Here is a 17,154-nt window from a genome sequence, read left to right as displayed (position 1 = left end):
GCACCGCCCCTCTCATGTCACGTCGAATTTTCTCCACGATGATGCCTCTGCGCAATAATCCGGATTATTATACACGTATAAACGGTATTATCGATCATGACGGATTTAAGTGCATAAGCTACGCCTGTTACAATGAAATTTTTCTTTTTATGGAAGACACACGGATTTTCCTGCTAGCCAATATTGTGCAAATATTTCGAGTGTTATTCATTGGCATCGCACGATCGCAATCGAGATCGATTTTTCAATTTCACCGTTCGATGCATAATAATAATCTACCGACAAATGGTGCCCTTATCCCGATGTGAAATTAACTTGATTATCTGATGTTTCGAGATAAACATGTATATACGTTTAAACAGACCGATACCGTACGCATCAAACGTAAACACTTGTAAATTACGCGTACCAAAAACTACACTCGTTCCTGAGGGGCCAATCGTACACAGGAGAAAGAACTGATGGCTTACGGTCGATGAATAATAAAATTTCACAATCTCTGTTGCATGCTGAATAATAGAACCAGCTTAGCCGACACAAAACGATCGCGCATATTTTTCATCTGTCGATTTCTATGATCTCGCATTCAATCACTGTGCTGCTATCAATTGATGGCAATCGACTTGATATAAATAAAAAAAGAATTCTATATAGATATATACATGTGTGGGGTGTGATACCACCAATCTTACTCGTTGCCCAATTTTTTATTCGGAAAGGAAAATAAATATTTTACATGTATTTATAAAATTGTGAGTTTCTATGTGTACTCACGTGATGTATGTTCAGCATTCGGTGTTTTGCTTTGCAGAGATTCCGGGCAGATGGAGGAGGCATTGTCCTCACGGGCCGATGATGTCGGGCTCTGGCTGCAACCTGGTCGGCGAGGGAGTCGCGACAGCCGAGGACGGAAACGTGGCGACCGCCGGCAAATGCGTTTGCGGTCCGTCGGTGCCCTGGTGCCCGGGTGAGCCGCGGCCCTACATGTACATGACGCGGCACGAGTGCCGGCTCAATTTGGAGGCGAAAATTGCTTACGGTAGGACGCATTCATTCCATATGCGAGCGCACTGTGATATACGGCGATGCCGCGCGATACGATCCGCGTGTTCTGCTGCGGCGGCACGATAATGCGCGTCAAAGTGCACTAATGGCGAAATTAATTTCACGCTCGATTCGTCAAATGGCGCGAGATACACCCATCTATCGTTAGGGGAATCGGACGTAATACGTGTAACGCGGGACTATCAATTTTAATTATCCCTCCGTGTTTGTCAGAACCCGCGGGAAACTTGTATAATCGATGAAAGTTTTGTACGCGCTCGCTTAATGCGCGTAACAATTTGTTCCGATTCGTTGCGTCTCTTTGGAGACGTTGTGGTTGATGATTGATGATATAGACGGAATAGTTGAATCGGGGGATAATATTTGATACCATAGTTTACATTTATAATTATTACAATGATAAGAGAAATTATAGATCTTTGTTTTAATAGAAGAGTCATTGTAAATAATTGATTAGATATCTTCATTAAAAAAAAAATACAGCACGATTGTTCCGTTTAACTATTATTGCATCGAGGAAAATGAAAACAATCTGTAGTTATATGTTTGGCTGTTTACTATATTTTCAAATATGCGTTCGATCGCATGAATTTCTTAATGAATGAACAGTATTCATAGCATATCGATGAGTTCACGAATCGATTGCGAAAATGTCTTTTTAGTATATATTGGCTGCGAGTGATTGCAAACGTCAATGTTTATTTACTATTACGTTTTTGCTCTCTTAGAGTGGCCACAAAGTTTCTGTTTGCTTTACGTTGTTTATCCAGCGCTCGCGTGCTACATTTTACGATAAGAATCACTGACGTGATGGAGAACGGGATCAATCTCGCGTAAAAAGGAACGACGTTATCGTCATTGCTGTTTCCGAATAGATCAGGGATAAAGATCATTCGCATTGCGCCGCACGAATGTCTTATACTGCCGCGTATTTGCAATAAGCAATAAAATTTTTGGGTCATGAGCACACGGTCGTGAAAACCATAAACATTCATTTGGCCCGTTAACAAAAGTCGTTTGCTCGGCGCCGATAGTGTACCTGTTTTAAACTCAATTTCGCTTTTTAAAACATCATGCGCAATTTATTAGACGCGTCGCAATTTCACCGATGCGATTCGTTAATTACGCAAATAATTACAGTCGGCTGTTTATATTTTACTGCTGTTAAGCCTTTTAATGCGGAGCCTTTATTTGCCACGAGAGAGCCTTATTTAGTCTTTATTCTTTAACAAGTTATTTTTGCATGATATTCACATTTTTTAAAAGTGTTTAAATGGAGCTTGAATTTTTTCGGATGGTCTTTTCTTCGATTGAACTTGTTTGCGTTTGCATGTTACAAATAAAGTAAAGAGTTGATCGTGATTGGGAACCGGTTGGAAGTGAAGAAGTTAAGAATTGACAGTCATTCGAGCTGTATGGTTTTATTGCTTGATATTAATCGTCATGTTTTTATCATCGGTCATTACTCCAGAAGGACGTGCCTTTTCGGCTGTCTTCTCTCGTCAGTGCGGCCAGTGTTCGAATGTGTATGAAAAAGCGAAACAGTAGCGAGGTGAATGAAATACGTGAAACTGTGCTGAGTACGCGAACGGCGCGGCGTTAATGAAAAGAAAACATAAATAGTGTCGGAGGTGAGGACAACGACTAAGAAAAACGGGAAAACCAAACTGAAGGGGATACAGATGGTATACCGGGCCGGTAATGAGAAAAAGACACAGCCACGAGCCACGTTTGTGATGCAACGTTCGTTTGTTCGTTATCGGTTTCGTCGTTTCTGATTAAAACACGCAAAAACAACTATCATGTGAGAGAGAAGATTGTGTTACGCTGTTAAAACTTGAAGCGACTTTTTTATAAATTTCTCGATTTATTCAACCTGATTTCTAATATACTGTAGTCATTTCTATATAAGAACTAATTAAACTTTACGCGTCATAATGATTTCTTTTACTCAATTGCATTAATATTGAATGTTTTTTGAAATAATGTTAAATAATTTCTTAAAACATAATTTGAACATGGAAAAAAGTTATTTTTAATTTCTATTTAAGCAAATATAAAAAGAATTTTTTTTTATCTTAATAATTTTTTTCTCTTTATTTTTTTTCATTGAAAGTGTAAATGTTAGAAAGAGAGAGAGATATTTCGAATCTATGCATATGTATATGTACTATATTAATATAAAGCGCGTGTACATGTTGCAAGTTGGCTGTCATGCGCATTCGATTTCTTTTGCTCTCGGCGCCAATAAATTGTTCATGTCGAAAGAAATAACTGCGTGTGGGAGACTCCATAACAGTTATGATTAGAACTCTCATCCGGAGTTGCTCAGAATCAATAGTTAACTCGTTCTTCTTTCGAGTGCAACTTGCAGAAGTCCATCTCGACACAGTGCGGTGTTCAACGTGTAACGAGGTTGTTGGTGAACGAGTAACAAAAGTAGTTACCCCGGACGGTGCAGAAAGTTAAATTCGATTCGTTGAGAAAAGTTTAATCGCGTACGTTCTATAAAGGTAGAAGGCAGACGGATTGTTCTTTTGCCAGCGAGTTAAGTACACGAGTAAAATCCCTAAGTCCAAAAGAGGAACAAAGGAACCAGTCGACCGAGTCCGTTTCGGTGAACCGAGGCATTTCCGGCGTACCTGAATGGCACTTCGCATATTAGAATTATGATCCGCGTAATGTTTTGTTTTTAGACATGAACAGGGGTATTACTTTTAAACAATAAAAGTAGAAAATCTTTGGTTATGATAATATTATAAATATATTATCTATTCCTTCAGTTGAATATTTCATGTCTTAATTACTAATATATAGGAAATATTATCTATTTATGATAATTTTTGAACAAAATTTAATTTTAGGTTTGCATTATTTTACGTTCTTTTTAATTACATTAAAAGGAAAATAAAATAAAGAATGAGATTAGTAAATTATAGACTGTCTTTAATTTACTATACAGAATTATTACAATTGTACCTACACAAAAAAATAATACAAAAAAATTTTTTGTATAATACAAAAAAATTCATTTTGTCGTTTCTTGCGTAAATTTTTATTATTTTTAATGATGAAAGCGAGTCTATTTTCAGAATGGACATCATTCAAAGCAGCAAAGCTGATTTGAATAGAGATATTTTAATGGTATTATCTCTTGCAGTGAAATAAACTGTTTGGGACGTGCCACGAATTTCATTGAACCTCATTGAAAGTAATTGTCTCCCGGTTAATTGAGTGCAATGCCCGATATTGTTCACCAACCGCGAAAAAAATCATTGATTTCGTCACGGGTGTATAACACATCGAAATGCAATGTATAGGAAATTGCGCGAAATACAGGATACGATAATAGGTACATGGTGTACATGCACGATGGAGCTGCACTGTATCTCTGTTACGTTTATATTGGTACTTACGATATATACGTTTATAGCGGAGATTTTTCCGCGTAAATTTATTTCGCGAAAATAATCAAATTCCATTGTATTATTTAGAGTAATTTAATTAGCATGTTGATTTTTAGTCAACAAATTTACGGTTCTTTATATTCTTCAATTTAGACACTTTTCAGAGATAAAGGCAGTCATAAAAAATGCATCGAAAACTATAAATTTTCACAAATATCAGATTTGTTCGTAATTTTTTTAAAATTATTATTTATGTGTATGCGGAAAAATTGTTTTTGTCTTCTTTTTTATACTTTTATTCTATGAAATTAAATTTTGTTATCATAATTGTGTCACAGTAATAATATATTCTCAAAGTAATTAACAGATTGATTTAAATTTATCGAATGTTTCGCAAGTATTTTTTTATTTGCTGCAAATAAATAATGGATTAATAACAAAGTTGCCGTCGACATATATATATATTGCTTAAATTGCTCGTTGCCGCGGCCGACCTGTCGTTAGCAGAAATTAATTCGTTTAATAACGCATGCGACACGAATTTACACTCGACTAGAAGTTTGGCGCCGAAATCGACTTCCCAACACCTTCAATTTCAGTTTATGTTAGGCCATTATGCCCGATTCATTTTATGTCTACAGCCTAACAACTAGTCGTCGCATGCCCGCGGCAAACTTATTCGACACGCTGATTCATGGAATATGAAGCGAATTGCGAATCATATTGCGGGAACTAATAAAACTTTGGTGATGTTTAGCGAACATAAATTAAATGCCACATGGCAAGAATTCGTTTGAGTGGATTTTCAGTCGGCGATTGGCAATGGCGGATGTCGGAGCGTTTGTTTCCAAGCATCTGGTGAATAAGTTAAACCTTTAATTGCTAGAACAGAAATGATTTTACTCGTTCCTTGAAACAGAAAAAGTTTCAACCAATTTTTCTATATCTTAAATATATTGTCCATATCTTAAATGGCAAACTGCTGTAAATGTGACTGGATCGTTTTTCCTTATAGTTTATTAGAATGAATAATCGCGAGAGAAAAGCTTTGAAACCTTATAATACTGCTTTTAAAATGACAAACTTTGCATCTCGCTTATAAAACTGATGATTGGAAGTAATGCCGAGCAGGAAATTAATACATTTTTTTTTTAATGATAAGAAGAGTTTATTCCCTTTTCTCTTTTTTCTTCTTTTCTTATTCGCTTTCGTCTCTATCGAAGTAACGTGATTGATTATTTTAAAACTTCTTGAAAGAAAACACAATCCGTTTTTTTACGTGGCAGGAATATGAAGGTGCGCTTTACTATCTTACTGTTTCGTTTCCGAATTCAAAATATATTTTGGTTCGTTCGTCACATGTCAGAGAACGTAACATCGAATGAAAGCGTTTATGAAACATTCCGGAACGTCGCTCGATCCTTTATACTCTTAGCAATTTCTTCTTCGTTCATAGATACTCCTCTCACGTCCCGGATCCAATCGCTTTTTACTCTTATAGTATGGCGAAACAACGTAAAGTCATATTGTGTCAGAAGTGCTGGCTCGGCAAGGTCTTAAGAAAACCTTTGGGTCTTCACTTTACTGCATGCAGAATTTTGAAGGGCGCAGGAACGTTCTATGAGAGTGCCTAGCACGGGTCAATTTTGCTCAAAAATTTCTTTTTACGCAAAAAATCCTTGCAACATTTAGACAACTATAAGAGATATTACAATACAGTGAAAATCGATATAAACTTTGTAGATGTTATAAATTTCGCAAGAAAATGAATTTAGTGTACAAATCGAGATAAGATGTACATATAATTGTTTTTAGCCGGAAGAGAGACTAAAATTGTATTATTTGCAATCTCTGCAAATAAATCAAATTATCACGTAATAATTTTCTTAGAAAGTTATTCCTTTTCTTATCACAAATTCATGAAATTCTAATTAGATATGTTCAGTGCATTAAAAGTAGTTGGAAATTGAAATACCTATTATTAGATATCCTTTGACGCGGGGATATCTATCTTTATTCAGCCGGGTTTTGGGTCAGAGCATCGTGATCGTGAGAAAACGATCTTCCGAACGTTGATTTTAGTTTGGTTTAGACATTAGACTACGCAATCGCGCCGATATAAACACGAGGTCAGACGTGATCGAGTGACGTACCACCAATCTACTTTCGTACGGAGTCAAGTCCAATCTAAAAATGTCAGATGTCCGACGGTCTAATTGCGAGGGACGAGGATGCGGGAGTGTAGGATTACGGATACCAATATCGTCACGGCGGTGCCTTACGGTTTTATACACTTCAATGGTCAATAACTTAATAATTGGGTCATTACGTGAACGCTTTATTGATCGTTAGATTCAACTCAATTCCCGACGGAGATCTTCGGTGTGCGCACGGAGTTACGAAGGATAAATTATAAAGCTCTCCTCGGAACAGAAACGAATCATTAATTCCGTCGGAAGTTACCTATTTATAAATTAACGACTCGCGCTAGGACGTATAAGATTAGCACGTGACATAAATATAATTAGCAACGATGCTCGTGGGTGATGTAAACAAGTAGGAAACTAAATAACATTAGCGGATGCTTCTTTATCATTCATTGTCCTATAATCTGTTAAAACAAACTGAAATAAAAAATAAACACATGGAATAAATCTGAAAAAATAACTATTACTTTTTTTTAAATAAAGATTTATAACAATCTAAATTTATTGTTTGAATAATTAAGCAATTTATACATACCTCAGTCTGTGTTAGGAACTTAGGAACACTTTAAACGAAATTTAAGAAGTAAATTTATGTTAAGGAAATATCGATCGAATATCTTTAAGTAGTTGATTTGTTTTATATTATTGATTTTTATCAACTTTATTAACAATCAATGCAAAAGGACACTGGATTGTACTTTTAAAAATTTGTTACGGTTGATGTTTACTATGAGCATATGACGTGAAAAGCTGATTGGATGGAAGGTGAAGGGCAGTTACGGCTGGGCAAATATTAATAGTAAATATTGCAGCGGTTGTCCCGAAGGAAGATTACTCCGTGGATTTGCCTGCACTTTCGAATAATCCGATATTTGCCCGGGACTCGCGTCGATGTTGCGTAAAATTTACTCGCTATATTAAACGTCCGGCGGCAATCCATTCGTATATTTATATAACAAACGTTCGCGGCCGCGCGAAATATTGAATTGCTCACCCCTAAGCAAATTCATAATCTATAACGCGTCGGTGCCCGCAATGGCGGTGATATTTAATAAGATCAGGACATTTATAGAGCTCACCGAGTCATTTATGGCGCGTAAATGAAAAAAAAAAACACTTGAGATATTTTTCACAAAATATTTTTAGACTTTTAAATATTCACGTAAATCTTTAAAATAATTTTTTATTTATCGAGTGAGTCAAGAAATATAACAGCTTTCGAAAGTGGAGCAAATGCTTTTTGAAATAGATATATAGGTATAAATATGTGATCTGTAATTTTCAGTGAGAAATTTCCTCGTCTTATTCTTTTCTCGGAATAAGAACATTAACTTATCTTTCTTTTTTTTTTAAGTCTCTCGTTCCGTTACTTTTTTACATAGCATTATCAATTGGTTCTGACTAATGCAATCTTCTTTGTGAATTCATTCTTTAATCAATGCCAATTACTTCGCTAGATGACACGCGATTTGGTATTTTAATGGAGCTAAATTGCATTTACGGCGCTGGTCATTACGGAGACGTAATTATCGAAGACTGAATTACTTTACTTGTTAGCAGTTCTCGATCGAACTGAGTCGCTTGGGCACCGATCGCGAAATAATGGACGCGCCCGAGAATGCTATCTAAGTTTAATCTAATGAAGTGTTTCGCAAGTACTCGTTAATTAATTCATGCCCAATATCCGTCTACCGAGAAGTACCCCCGCAGCCGATAAACTTCTAACTTCTGTTTCAGATGACCTCTATAATTCTGGCGACACGCCGAGCAGCACCGCCATCGAGGGTAAGTTACTTTCAACCAATTTCAAAAGTTTTCGCGAACGGGCGGCTTTAATTGAGTATGTTTAGTATTCATCCGCTGTCGTGTTTAAGGGATTAAAGGGAAATTATACGAGCTCGCGCTCCAACAGTGAAGTACGCGCGACTCTTCCTTTGACATTGTATCGTGGCTTTAGCAGTATTCAACTCTCGGCATTAATATATGTGTCCGTTGTTAACAAACGTTACTATATACCAGGGTTTGAAAAAACCCGGGTTTTTTAAAAAAAGCCCAGCCCAGTGAGTTTTTTTAGATTTTTATTTTCAACAAATTACCCGGTAGATTTTATTGGGTTGGGCCCATCTTGTCAAACCCTGCAAGTATCGCTACCAATTATTTCAATGCCTCATGATTTTTGCATTTATTTTTATATAATAATAATACTATATATTATAATGGAATAATAATAATGGAATAATTATGCATATTTTTATCAAAATATTTCAAGAATTTTTTGCTCGTATCAACTGTAGCCATATGAAAAGTTCATAAAACATTACAAAAAACGATACAAAATTTTATAAGCATAACATTACAATTAAAATTATATTATTAAATGATATTTTAATCGTACTAGTTGAATTTTACTGTCTTAAAGATATATACGATTCAAATTTTGTTTCTTAAAACAGAATAATATTAAGATGGAACTATTTAAATGATATTGCGGTTAAATAGAAATTTTTTTCCGTCACTTTCCACGATATCAATACTACTTACGCTGCTACTAATTACATCCCTTATCGGCATCACGTATCTACCACATTCTTCGGGACGGTGCGTGGTGTACGAGACAGCGGATAACCACCATTACCGCCAATGTAACAGCAAGATAGTCCCCATAAGCGACGCAGTGTAGAATTGAATTATTTCGCAGAGATCGGGGAAAGGGTCGCGAGGGTCAAGCAGCCAGCACTAGAGACACACGGGTTAGGGAAGGTTAATTTAATTTGATAGGCGAACGCCTCTACAACCGCTCTCTGTCCTTTCCTTCTTTCTTCTTCCTCTTTGTCTGTTGCAAAATAAGAAGAAGAAAGTAGTGAAGATAAGAACTTTCCTTTCTTGGACGACCATAGTTAGCCCATTTCGCGCGGTTTGGAACAAACAGCGCGAAAAAGAGGACGAACTTCGGCGATACGCCGAATGGCCGTAACAAAGGAAGGACCCCGCGTATATCGCGGCACATTTGCGGCGAAGCTTTTCACAGAGAATTTCCGACGCGGCCGGGTGCGTTAAAAAATTACACTTTTGCGTGTGTACCGTGAAATTGAAGTGGCAAGGTCGTTTTCCGTTTTTTTACTTGGAGCTCGTATCGCACCGGTACTAGCAGCCGGTTTCGCGTTACACTTGTGTCACTTTCGAACTGCTGCTTGCTGTTGAAATTACGTTATACAGGGAGTTTTATCGATCGCTCATTTAAATTTCGACATAAACGAATAGCAGGGATGGTACAGTGATGATCGAGAAAAGAAGTGGTTGACTTTTTATCAGACTTGTGAGATTTTAAGATCAGATTTTTTCCGGGATTGCAAGATGCTCAAAGATCTTCAAATCGTTTCTTTGCAAACTCGAGAAAAACTTGATTCTAAATTTTTTTATTATTTTAAGATTCACTTTTTTTTTAAAGAGGTGAGCAAATTTTACCATTGCGCCGATTAATTTTTTCGTATTTAATGGTTGTTACATTCACATTAACAAAACTGTCGTTCATCACTGTATTATTCATCACTGTAAATCGCGAAAGTTGATACTGTTTCAAAAGTGAAGGAACAATTACATTATTTCATGTAGTTGGGAGCCAAGGGCAATTTATCGGGTAGTCTTTCGCAAGACGAGCGATAAAAACTTCCCTCCTACTGCTGCTAGTCATCGTGGTTGCCGTCGCGCGGCCATTTCCAACGAGTTTTTATGGACAGTTTTCATGGATTGGCTGCAAAAGGGAATAACAAAGAATAATCGCGCGTGGCAAAGTTCGTCAATGTAATTGTATGTCGACGCGGAACGTTTTCAACTAAAGTCAATGAAACCATGTGGTAGACTAATGGATGAGGTATAGACAAATAAATAAATTTTATTAAACATGTGATTAATATTTTTTATTATTTTTCATTATTAAATCAGGATTTTGAACTGACCTTTAGATTAAAGAGTAATTGTTAAAAAGTTTTTGAAAAATTTTTAACTACATTTTTATTTCTATATTTGTGATAAAATACAAATGCAGCAATTGACATAAAATGCATTATTTTTGCATGTGTGGATAAAATCGTCGAAAATTGATTTCTTTTGCCAAAATTTCAAATCATTATTTATTTTCATCAAAGATGAAGGAAAGGAATTACGCAAATGCCAGATTTCTAATTAAAAACTCTTTAATATTTGCGAGTAATTTCGTTAATACAGAAAATAAATCCAGACTTTCGTTTAGACGGAAATTGTACATTTATAACTGTATGCTTTTGATGAAAGATACTAGAAGCGAATGGATTACCGCACGGAGCGAAAACGTGACGAAAGCTGCTGCTTTCGAACAATCAGACTCGCACAAGCGCGTGTATCCTTCGTTTTCTCGAATTACAAAAGTCTACGGGATGTGCCTTTCACGAACTTTCTCGAGGATCTCGGGTATCTTTGAGCGGCAACCTACCTCGGTAGTTTCCTTTTGATTCTATCCTTCCAGCTTCCATCCGAAGCGTTATTTTGAAGCGCCTCTTTCTCCCGCGACCCTTTTTTCTCCCGGATGCTACTCTACGTGTTATTAAATAAACTTGCCCGCTGTCTCTCTTCCGAGAAAGGATTCTCCGGTAAATATGGCACTATGACGCGCCAGCAACGTGCAAACATTGGCAAACTTTAATATCGTCCGAGCGCGGGCATAATATAACATATTTTATTAAAGTGCACTGAAAACACTCTGTGCTGTTATGCAGGCCGTTTCGTAATCCGTTGCTCGAATATGCTTTTCCGAAGTCATTCCAAACTGTTGTACAAAAAAGACAAAACTATTCGGATTGTTATGATATTAGAAATTTCGCAACGTAGTTGTAAACAATTTTTGAGTAAAAATCTTAATTGTAACGCAATATTTCATGTATTTATGAATTTGTAAAGTGTTCTATAAGTTATACATAAGTTTAACATCTAACAATAAAAAAAAAATTCTAATTTTATTGTAATTGATATGATTAAAGCAAATAATTAATTTCGAATTAACCGAACGGAATTGGTCAACAATGATGATAATAATAGCTTTTGATTATTTTTGCTTTTGATGACGACAGAATATAACTTACAATCAGATCGGAGAGTAATAAAAGTTGCAATGTAGGTATAACGGTGCTCTCGCGGACCATCCCCGGGATTTATGTTTTCCCCATAGTGGCAACGAGAGCGGGTAATCCGCAAGAAGGACGAGGAGGAGGAAGAGACGCGGGCGGAAAATGGTATTCGCGCGTATACGGATCCTGAGCATATTTGCCTCGATAAAACGGATAGGTTGTCTCGAGTTCGCGGCGACGGTGCTGTTTATTCGAGCCAACCGTGGTTATGGAGGAAGAGGCGGATAAAACTCGGATAAAACGCGGTAGAGGAGAGAGGGAAGAGAGAGAGAGAGAGAGAGAGAGAGAGAGAGAGAGAGAAAGAGGGGGACTCGATATCAACCTCGATGTAGGGAAATAGAAATTGAGCGAAGTAACAAGGCGCCGGAGGCCACGTCGTCGTCGTCGTCCGGAACAGAAAACGCTACGTTCGCTTTCGGGTTTCTTTATGAAAAGCGAGCGACGTCGCCAGATGGTGGTTTATCAAAATGATATCCCCCCTCTCTCTCTCTCTCTCTCCGCCGCGATTCCTAGCGGTAAGATTAAGCCAGTTCGTTCGATAGGATCTGTCAAGAGAGGGAATTCTCGAAATATAAGGTTCAGCGCTTCAACGTCAAAATGTCATCTTGTTGACAATAAACGCAATAGGCGCATCGACGATAGATATAACGAATCGATGTGTGAATAAAGATTGCTCCAGATTTATTGCCTTCGTTAAAATTTCATTTGTCGACATGAGGTGATAAAAATTAATGACGAAGCAAATTTAACTCGACATGCTATTGTCCTCGCGATACCGAAGCAAATGTTATTTTTCAACTTGGCAATATATCGTTTATGAATATGGAGGCGGACAAGGTTCTTATATAACGATCTAACATCTAATATCTACGTTATACAATTGATCAAGTTTCTCGACGGATCGCATTTTATATCTGTCGGTTTATGCCGGGTAGGAGGACTCTCGAACAAGACGGCCGTGCAATTTGGTCGAATTAATTTTTTTCTATTACGAGCTTGTTACGGGCCTAAGTGGATCGTGAAACTCCAGCCGGCGTTCTAAAGAGTAATCCGAGGGTGTGGCCGGGCCGAGATTAAACGTGGATTAATTTATTGTTCCCCACTCCTAATAGAACTATTTCCTTACAAGAACTGATTTCATTAGAAGCTTGCTGCTGGTTTAAGTGGATTGTTAAACTTTACGGCAATTCGAGGGAGACACGCAGAGTGTCGCAGAGACCATGTATTAATTTACCACCTGTGTAAAAACTGCTTTCGCGAAAGAATTAATTTTGCCTTTAACTTGAATTTTCTTCCGAGCTTAAAGGATCTACAAAGGTGAGATTGAATTGATATAGTCGCTCGAGCTCGAAATCTCGTTCTATTTTCACGAAAAAGCTTACGATAGAACGTTTGGGCGCAATTTCAATGATACAATCGTTTTCTTAGATAGTATATACTGAGATACACAGAAATTTTACTCATAATTTACGTCAAAACTTTTTATTCGAAAAATATAAAGGATTCAATTTAAAAAAATTAAAAAATATTTACCTTGTAAGTCTCCATATTTTTTTCAAGCGTAGTCGAACTATAACTGATAAGTAGAGTTTCTTTCGTTAGAAACTTGTCCAAATTAAAACTTATTCAACTTATTCGAATTGAAATTTTGCCGAGTATTCGTTGAAAATAATCCAAGAAGCGCGCTTAATGGTGTTGACCGCATTGTTAAGGAGGTCTCGAGGGAAATTTGCGTTTCCTTAAGGAACCTCGATTGTTCGAGGAGATGTCAGCGTCACAAGGCGAGCGCAATTGTATGGAAGTATCTAACAAATACCTTATATATTTATTTATTTACTCTTCCGCTGTTCTCGAGATTCAATCGCCGGTTATTGTCGAACAACGCAAGAAACAAGGAACAGAATTCCCTGTATCTTAGATTCCATAACACATCTTTGTGACGCTTTAATCCACAGTAAGAAATAATGGCCGCTTAACACTTGCAAAATTCGCGAAAGCGCTGAAGAATTGTCTTCAAATGTGACAAGCTATGTGCGATTCGCAGAGGTGTAATAATGGCGCTTAAACTAGTGATTAAATCCCGAAGAGAGATTAACATTTTAATGTAGTTTCACCCGTATCCTTCGCCAAGCTGTTAAGTACATGTGTATCTGCTTGTTCAATGTCGAAACATTGGCAGAACAGCATAGATTATTCATTATATCTACACCTGCCTTTTCCGTTCGATCGATCGCAAAACAATTGAATTAGTGATGAAAGTTTGTATTATTAACACATTAATAATGACGATCTCGTGCAATAGAAAATTTTCATAGACCGCCGACAATGCATTTTATTAGTTCCTTATCTTATGCCGCGAAACATACGTAATATAAGGGTATCTACAACGTCCACGTTGTAGATGCGTACATTATTAATTCTTTTGTGTGTGTGAGAGAGAGTGAAAGAATATATAGCCCGTATTATTTACTTATGTTACGTACATTATAATTTATAACAAAATTGAATATCTGTGACAAAAACGTTATAAATGACATTAAATCTTCACACGAAAATTTCTATTTACCAAAAGTGAAAAATTTGCCGACTCGAATTCCGAAATGTATTCCCGACAATCCATGTTATTCTTCTTTTACAAGCACATTGAGATTCTCTTAACATTATTCCACGTTCGCTCTTTTATCTCTATCATCTCTCGCTATGTTCTTACTTCCAACGTGATTTGCGAGTAATAGCCAGGAGCGACGAGACTATCTCTCGTCTGTAACTTCAGAGCAAACGTAAAATTATACGCGTGGGTGTCCGTTCGCTGCTTCTGCTTTGGATGGCTAGCTGGTTGGTTGACCTAAGTTCTTGTTGCTCCCATCAAGCATGGGTAGCGAGCATTGCTCCAACTGTTGTAATAATTCCCAGTTATGGCCACCTTACCTTCATCGCCGACGTAGTTTTCACGTGGCATGGCACTTCGCGAGAATAATCGCAAAAATGTAGCAAATCGTCGCTCTCATCGAGATTTGATCGTCGTCTGTCTCCGACCGCAATTTCTCGCCAACTGTAACACAAGCCGCTGTTATGTCGACAAATATTCGTTATTTTTTCATTGTATCGTTAGAAAGCATCGCGTCACTTTTACGCATTACTTGATTCTGTTCAAAAAATTTTCTGCTGAAGTTACTTTCAGCTTAATCAGATCGCGTTCAAATTCGATTATCGTTGACATGTATCTTGGTTTAATCTAATCGAAATCGATATCGAGGTGCAATATTTTATGTTCTATTCATCTTTTCAGCATCTTATATAAGTACCTGACTTTGGTATTAAGCGATAGTTAATGTTAGATATTAAGTGACAGTTAATATTAGATATTAAGCGATAGAAATTATAAGCTCTTTCTTTTTTAATGTTTGAAACTCGTGCTGTTGGATGATGGTTTCGGATATCCTACTTTCTTACGGTCCCGGATGACCCGATATTGATGCTAAATTCTAAAGCTCGTTTCTGATGTAAGTGCATTAAAGAAAGTTCGGTATGCATCATTTAACGTTGCCGATAATTTAATTAATTGATTCATTTAGTAACAGCCGAAGCTTTGCCGCTAAGCGCATTGAATTAGCATACATATTTGTCTCATGCTTTTAATAGAATTACACGGTAAATGCAATAATGCTTGACCAATGTAGCGTTATGAATATCTAATTCTCACGGTTATTTCATTTAAAAATTTATTGCTCCAAAATTGGAATTCTGTCTTTGGCAGAATTATATTATACGTACATATTTAAATGCATTTTGCGCTTAATTAAAATAGAATTATAAGCTACATTTTGAGTTTGCGATTTACATCGTTAAAAAAGTGAATATTTGGTTTTAAAACAAAAATGGAGTTTTTAAAGAAAACTAGAACGAGTATTTTAAGGAACGCGAAATCTGTGGAAGATGAAATTTCATGGAGGAATCCGCCGAGTAATCCCGGCAATAACGTGTAAAAAAGTCCAAGGTTTCTAGATCTGCGGCACGTTTCTCTAATTACGACACTTTTGCGAAACGATCTCCAATACCCAATCGTTTTACGTCATTAACGACTGTAAGAGAATCGGGTTGCAGAAGGGAATCCAAGTTAGATGGGAATGCGGAATTCGATCTTAGGAGCGTTTCCCCGCATTTGATCAGCCGTAAATTTACCTCAGGGCGTGGAAGAAGCTCGAGCGGTTACTTTTAAAATTAGTTATTAGTACAATGAATTAGGAATGAAATCGCATTAGTAATGGAATTCGAATCAAATCACTCAAGTACTTTTTGTCGATCTTAAACAATAATTAACCACCAAATAAATTAATAATGTATAATATATATATATATATATATATATATATATATATGTATGTATGTATAAAATTAAATATGTATAAAAAATATATAAAATATATTTTCATATAATTCATTATAAGGAGTATTTATGTAAACAATTGTAATAAATTCTCTTAAAATTCTCTTTTTAAAAATAAATACTTTTGCTTTTAAAGATAATTGAATTTAACTCTAATTATATTTAAATTGGTTTTGATAATATATATTTTTAAAAATGTATTTTACGCGCACATTATGTAACATATTTTTTTCTATAGTATTTAAGTCCGGATATATCGGTATTTGAACGTAAGATGTTGTATAAATCATTTACCTCTTTCATTACATGGTCAGAAGGGCAAACGTATAATGACTCACATTAGAACTGGCGGCATTAACGACCGGAAAGGAATGAGCCCGTGAAGCGAACGAAATCAGAGCTCGAAGATAGGATAGAATTCGATCACAAGTCACGAAACGCGACCCTTCTAGCGAGATCTGTAGTTCGTCCTTGAGTCGGCGAGGGATAAAAGAGCAATCAATCTGACCTCCGATGTGTGCCTCTTCCTCTACTTTTCTTCCCATTTCTTTTCCTCATGCGCACTCGTGGATCTGAGGCAGTTTCCGCGATTTCTTGAAAATCTCGGTAAAAGTCTCGAAAAGACGAGTCGCTCCTCAAGTTGCCCGACACGTCGCGCGAACAAATTTCTATTGTATATCGACAATGGCTCCGGCGGGCCGTACGTCGCAGACATAAATAACGAAGGAGCCAGCCGGGGAATCCGCAGGCACTGCGCGCTCTTCTTCCATATTCGGAAATTCAATTTTGATAACGTTTGCCAGAAGGTAAGACTCGGGATGGCCGATTTATATCTTTCCCTCTGGTCGCCCTCTATCACCGCGAGTCTTTTGCCCCCTTTTCTCACAGTTTGTTTTCTCACCCTTTTGCTCGTCCTACGCGTCACCCCC

General features: G+C 36.9%; 1 protein-coding gene across 7 annotated transcripts in view; it reads left to right on the top strand.

Moving 5' to 3' along the window:
* The window catches only part of LOC105452956 (cysteine-rich motor neuron 1 protein), a 251,167-nt gene that overhangs the window by 34,712 nt on the left and 199,301 nt on the right, over nucleotides 1–17,154 (top strand). For all 7 annotated transcript variants that reach the window (XM_011694581.1, XM_011694533.1, XM_011694551.1 and 4 more), the window contains 2 exons: nucleotides 812–1,039; nucleotides 8,417–8,464. In XM_011694581.1, the coding sequence (XP_011692883.1) occupies nucleotides 812–1,039; nucleotides 8,417–8,464 (276 nt within the window). The remainder of the gene's footprint in view (nucleotides 1–811; nucleotides 1,040–8,416; nucleotides 8,465–17,154) is intronic.

Source organism: Wasmannia auropunctata, unplaced genomic scaffold, assembly GCF_000956235.1.
Source record: "Wasmannia auropunctata unplaced genomic scaffold, wasmannia.A_1.0 LD336106.1, whole genome shotgun sequence".
NCBI classification, from domain to species: domain Eukaryota; kingdom Metazoa; phylum Arthropoda; class Insecta; order Hymenoptera; family Formicidae; genus Wasmannia; species Wasmannia auropunctata.
This window is presented reverse-complemented; position numbering and strand designations above follow the sequence as displayed.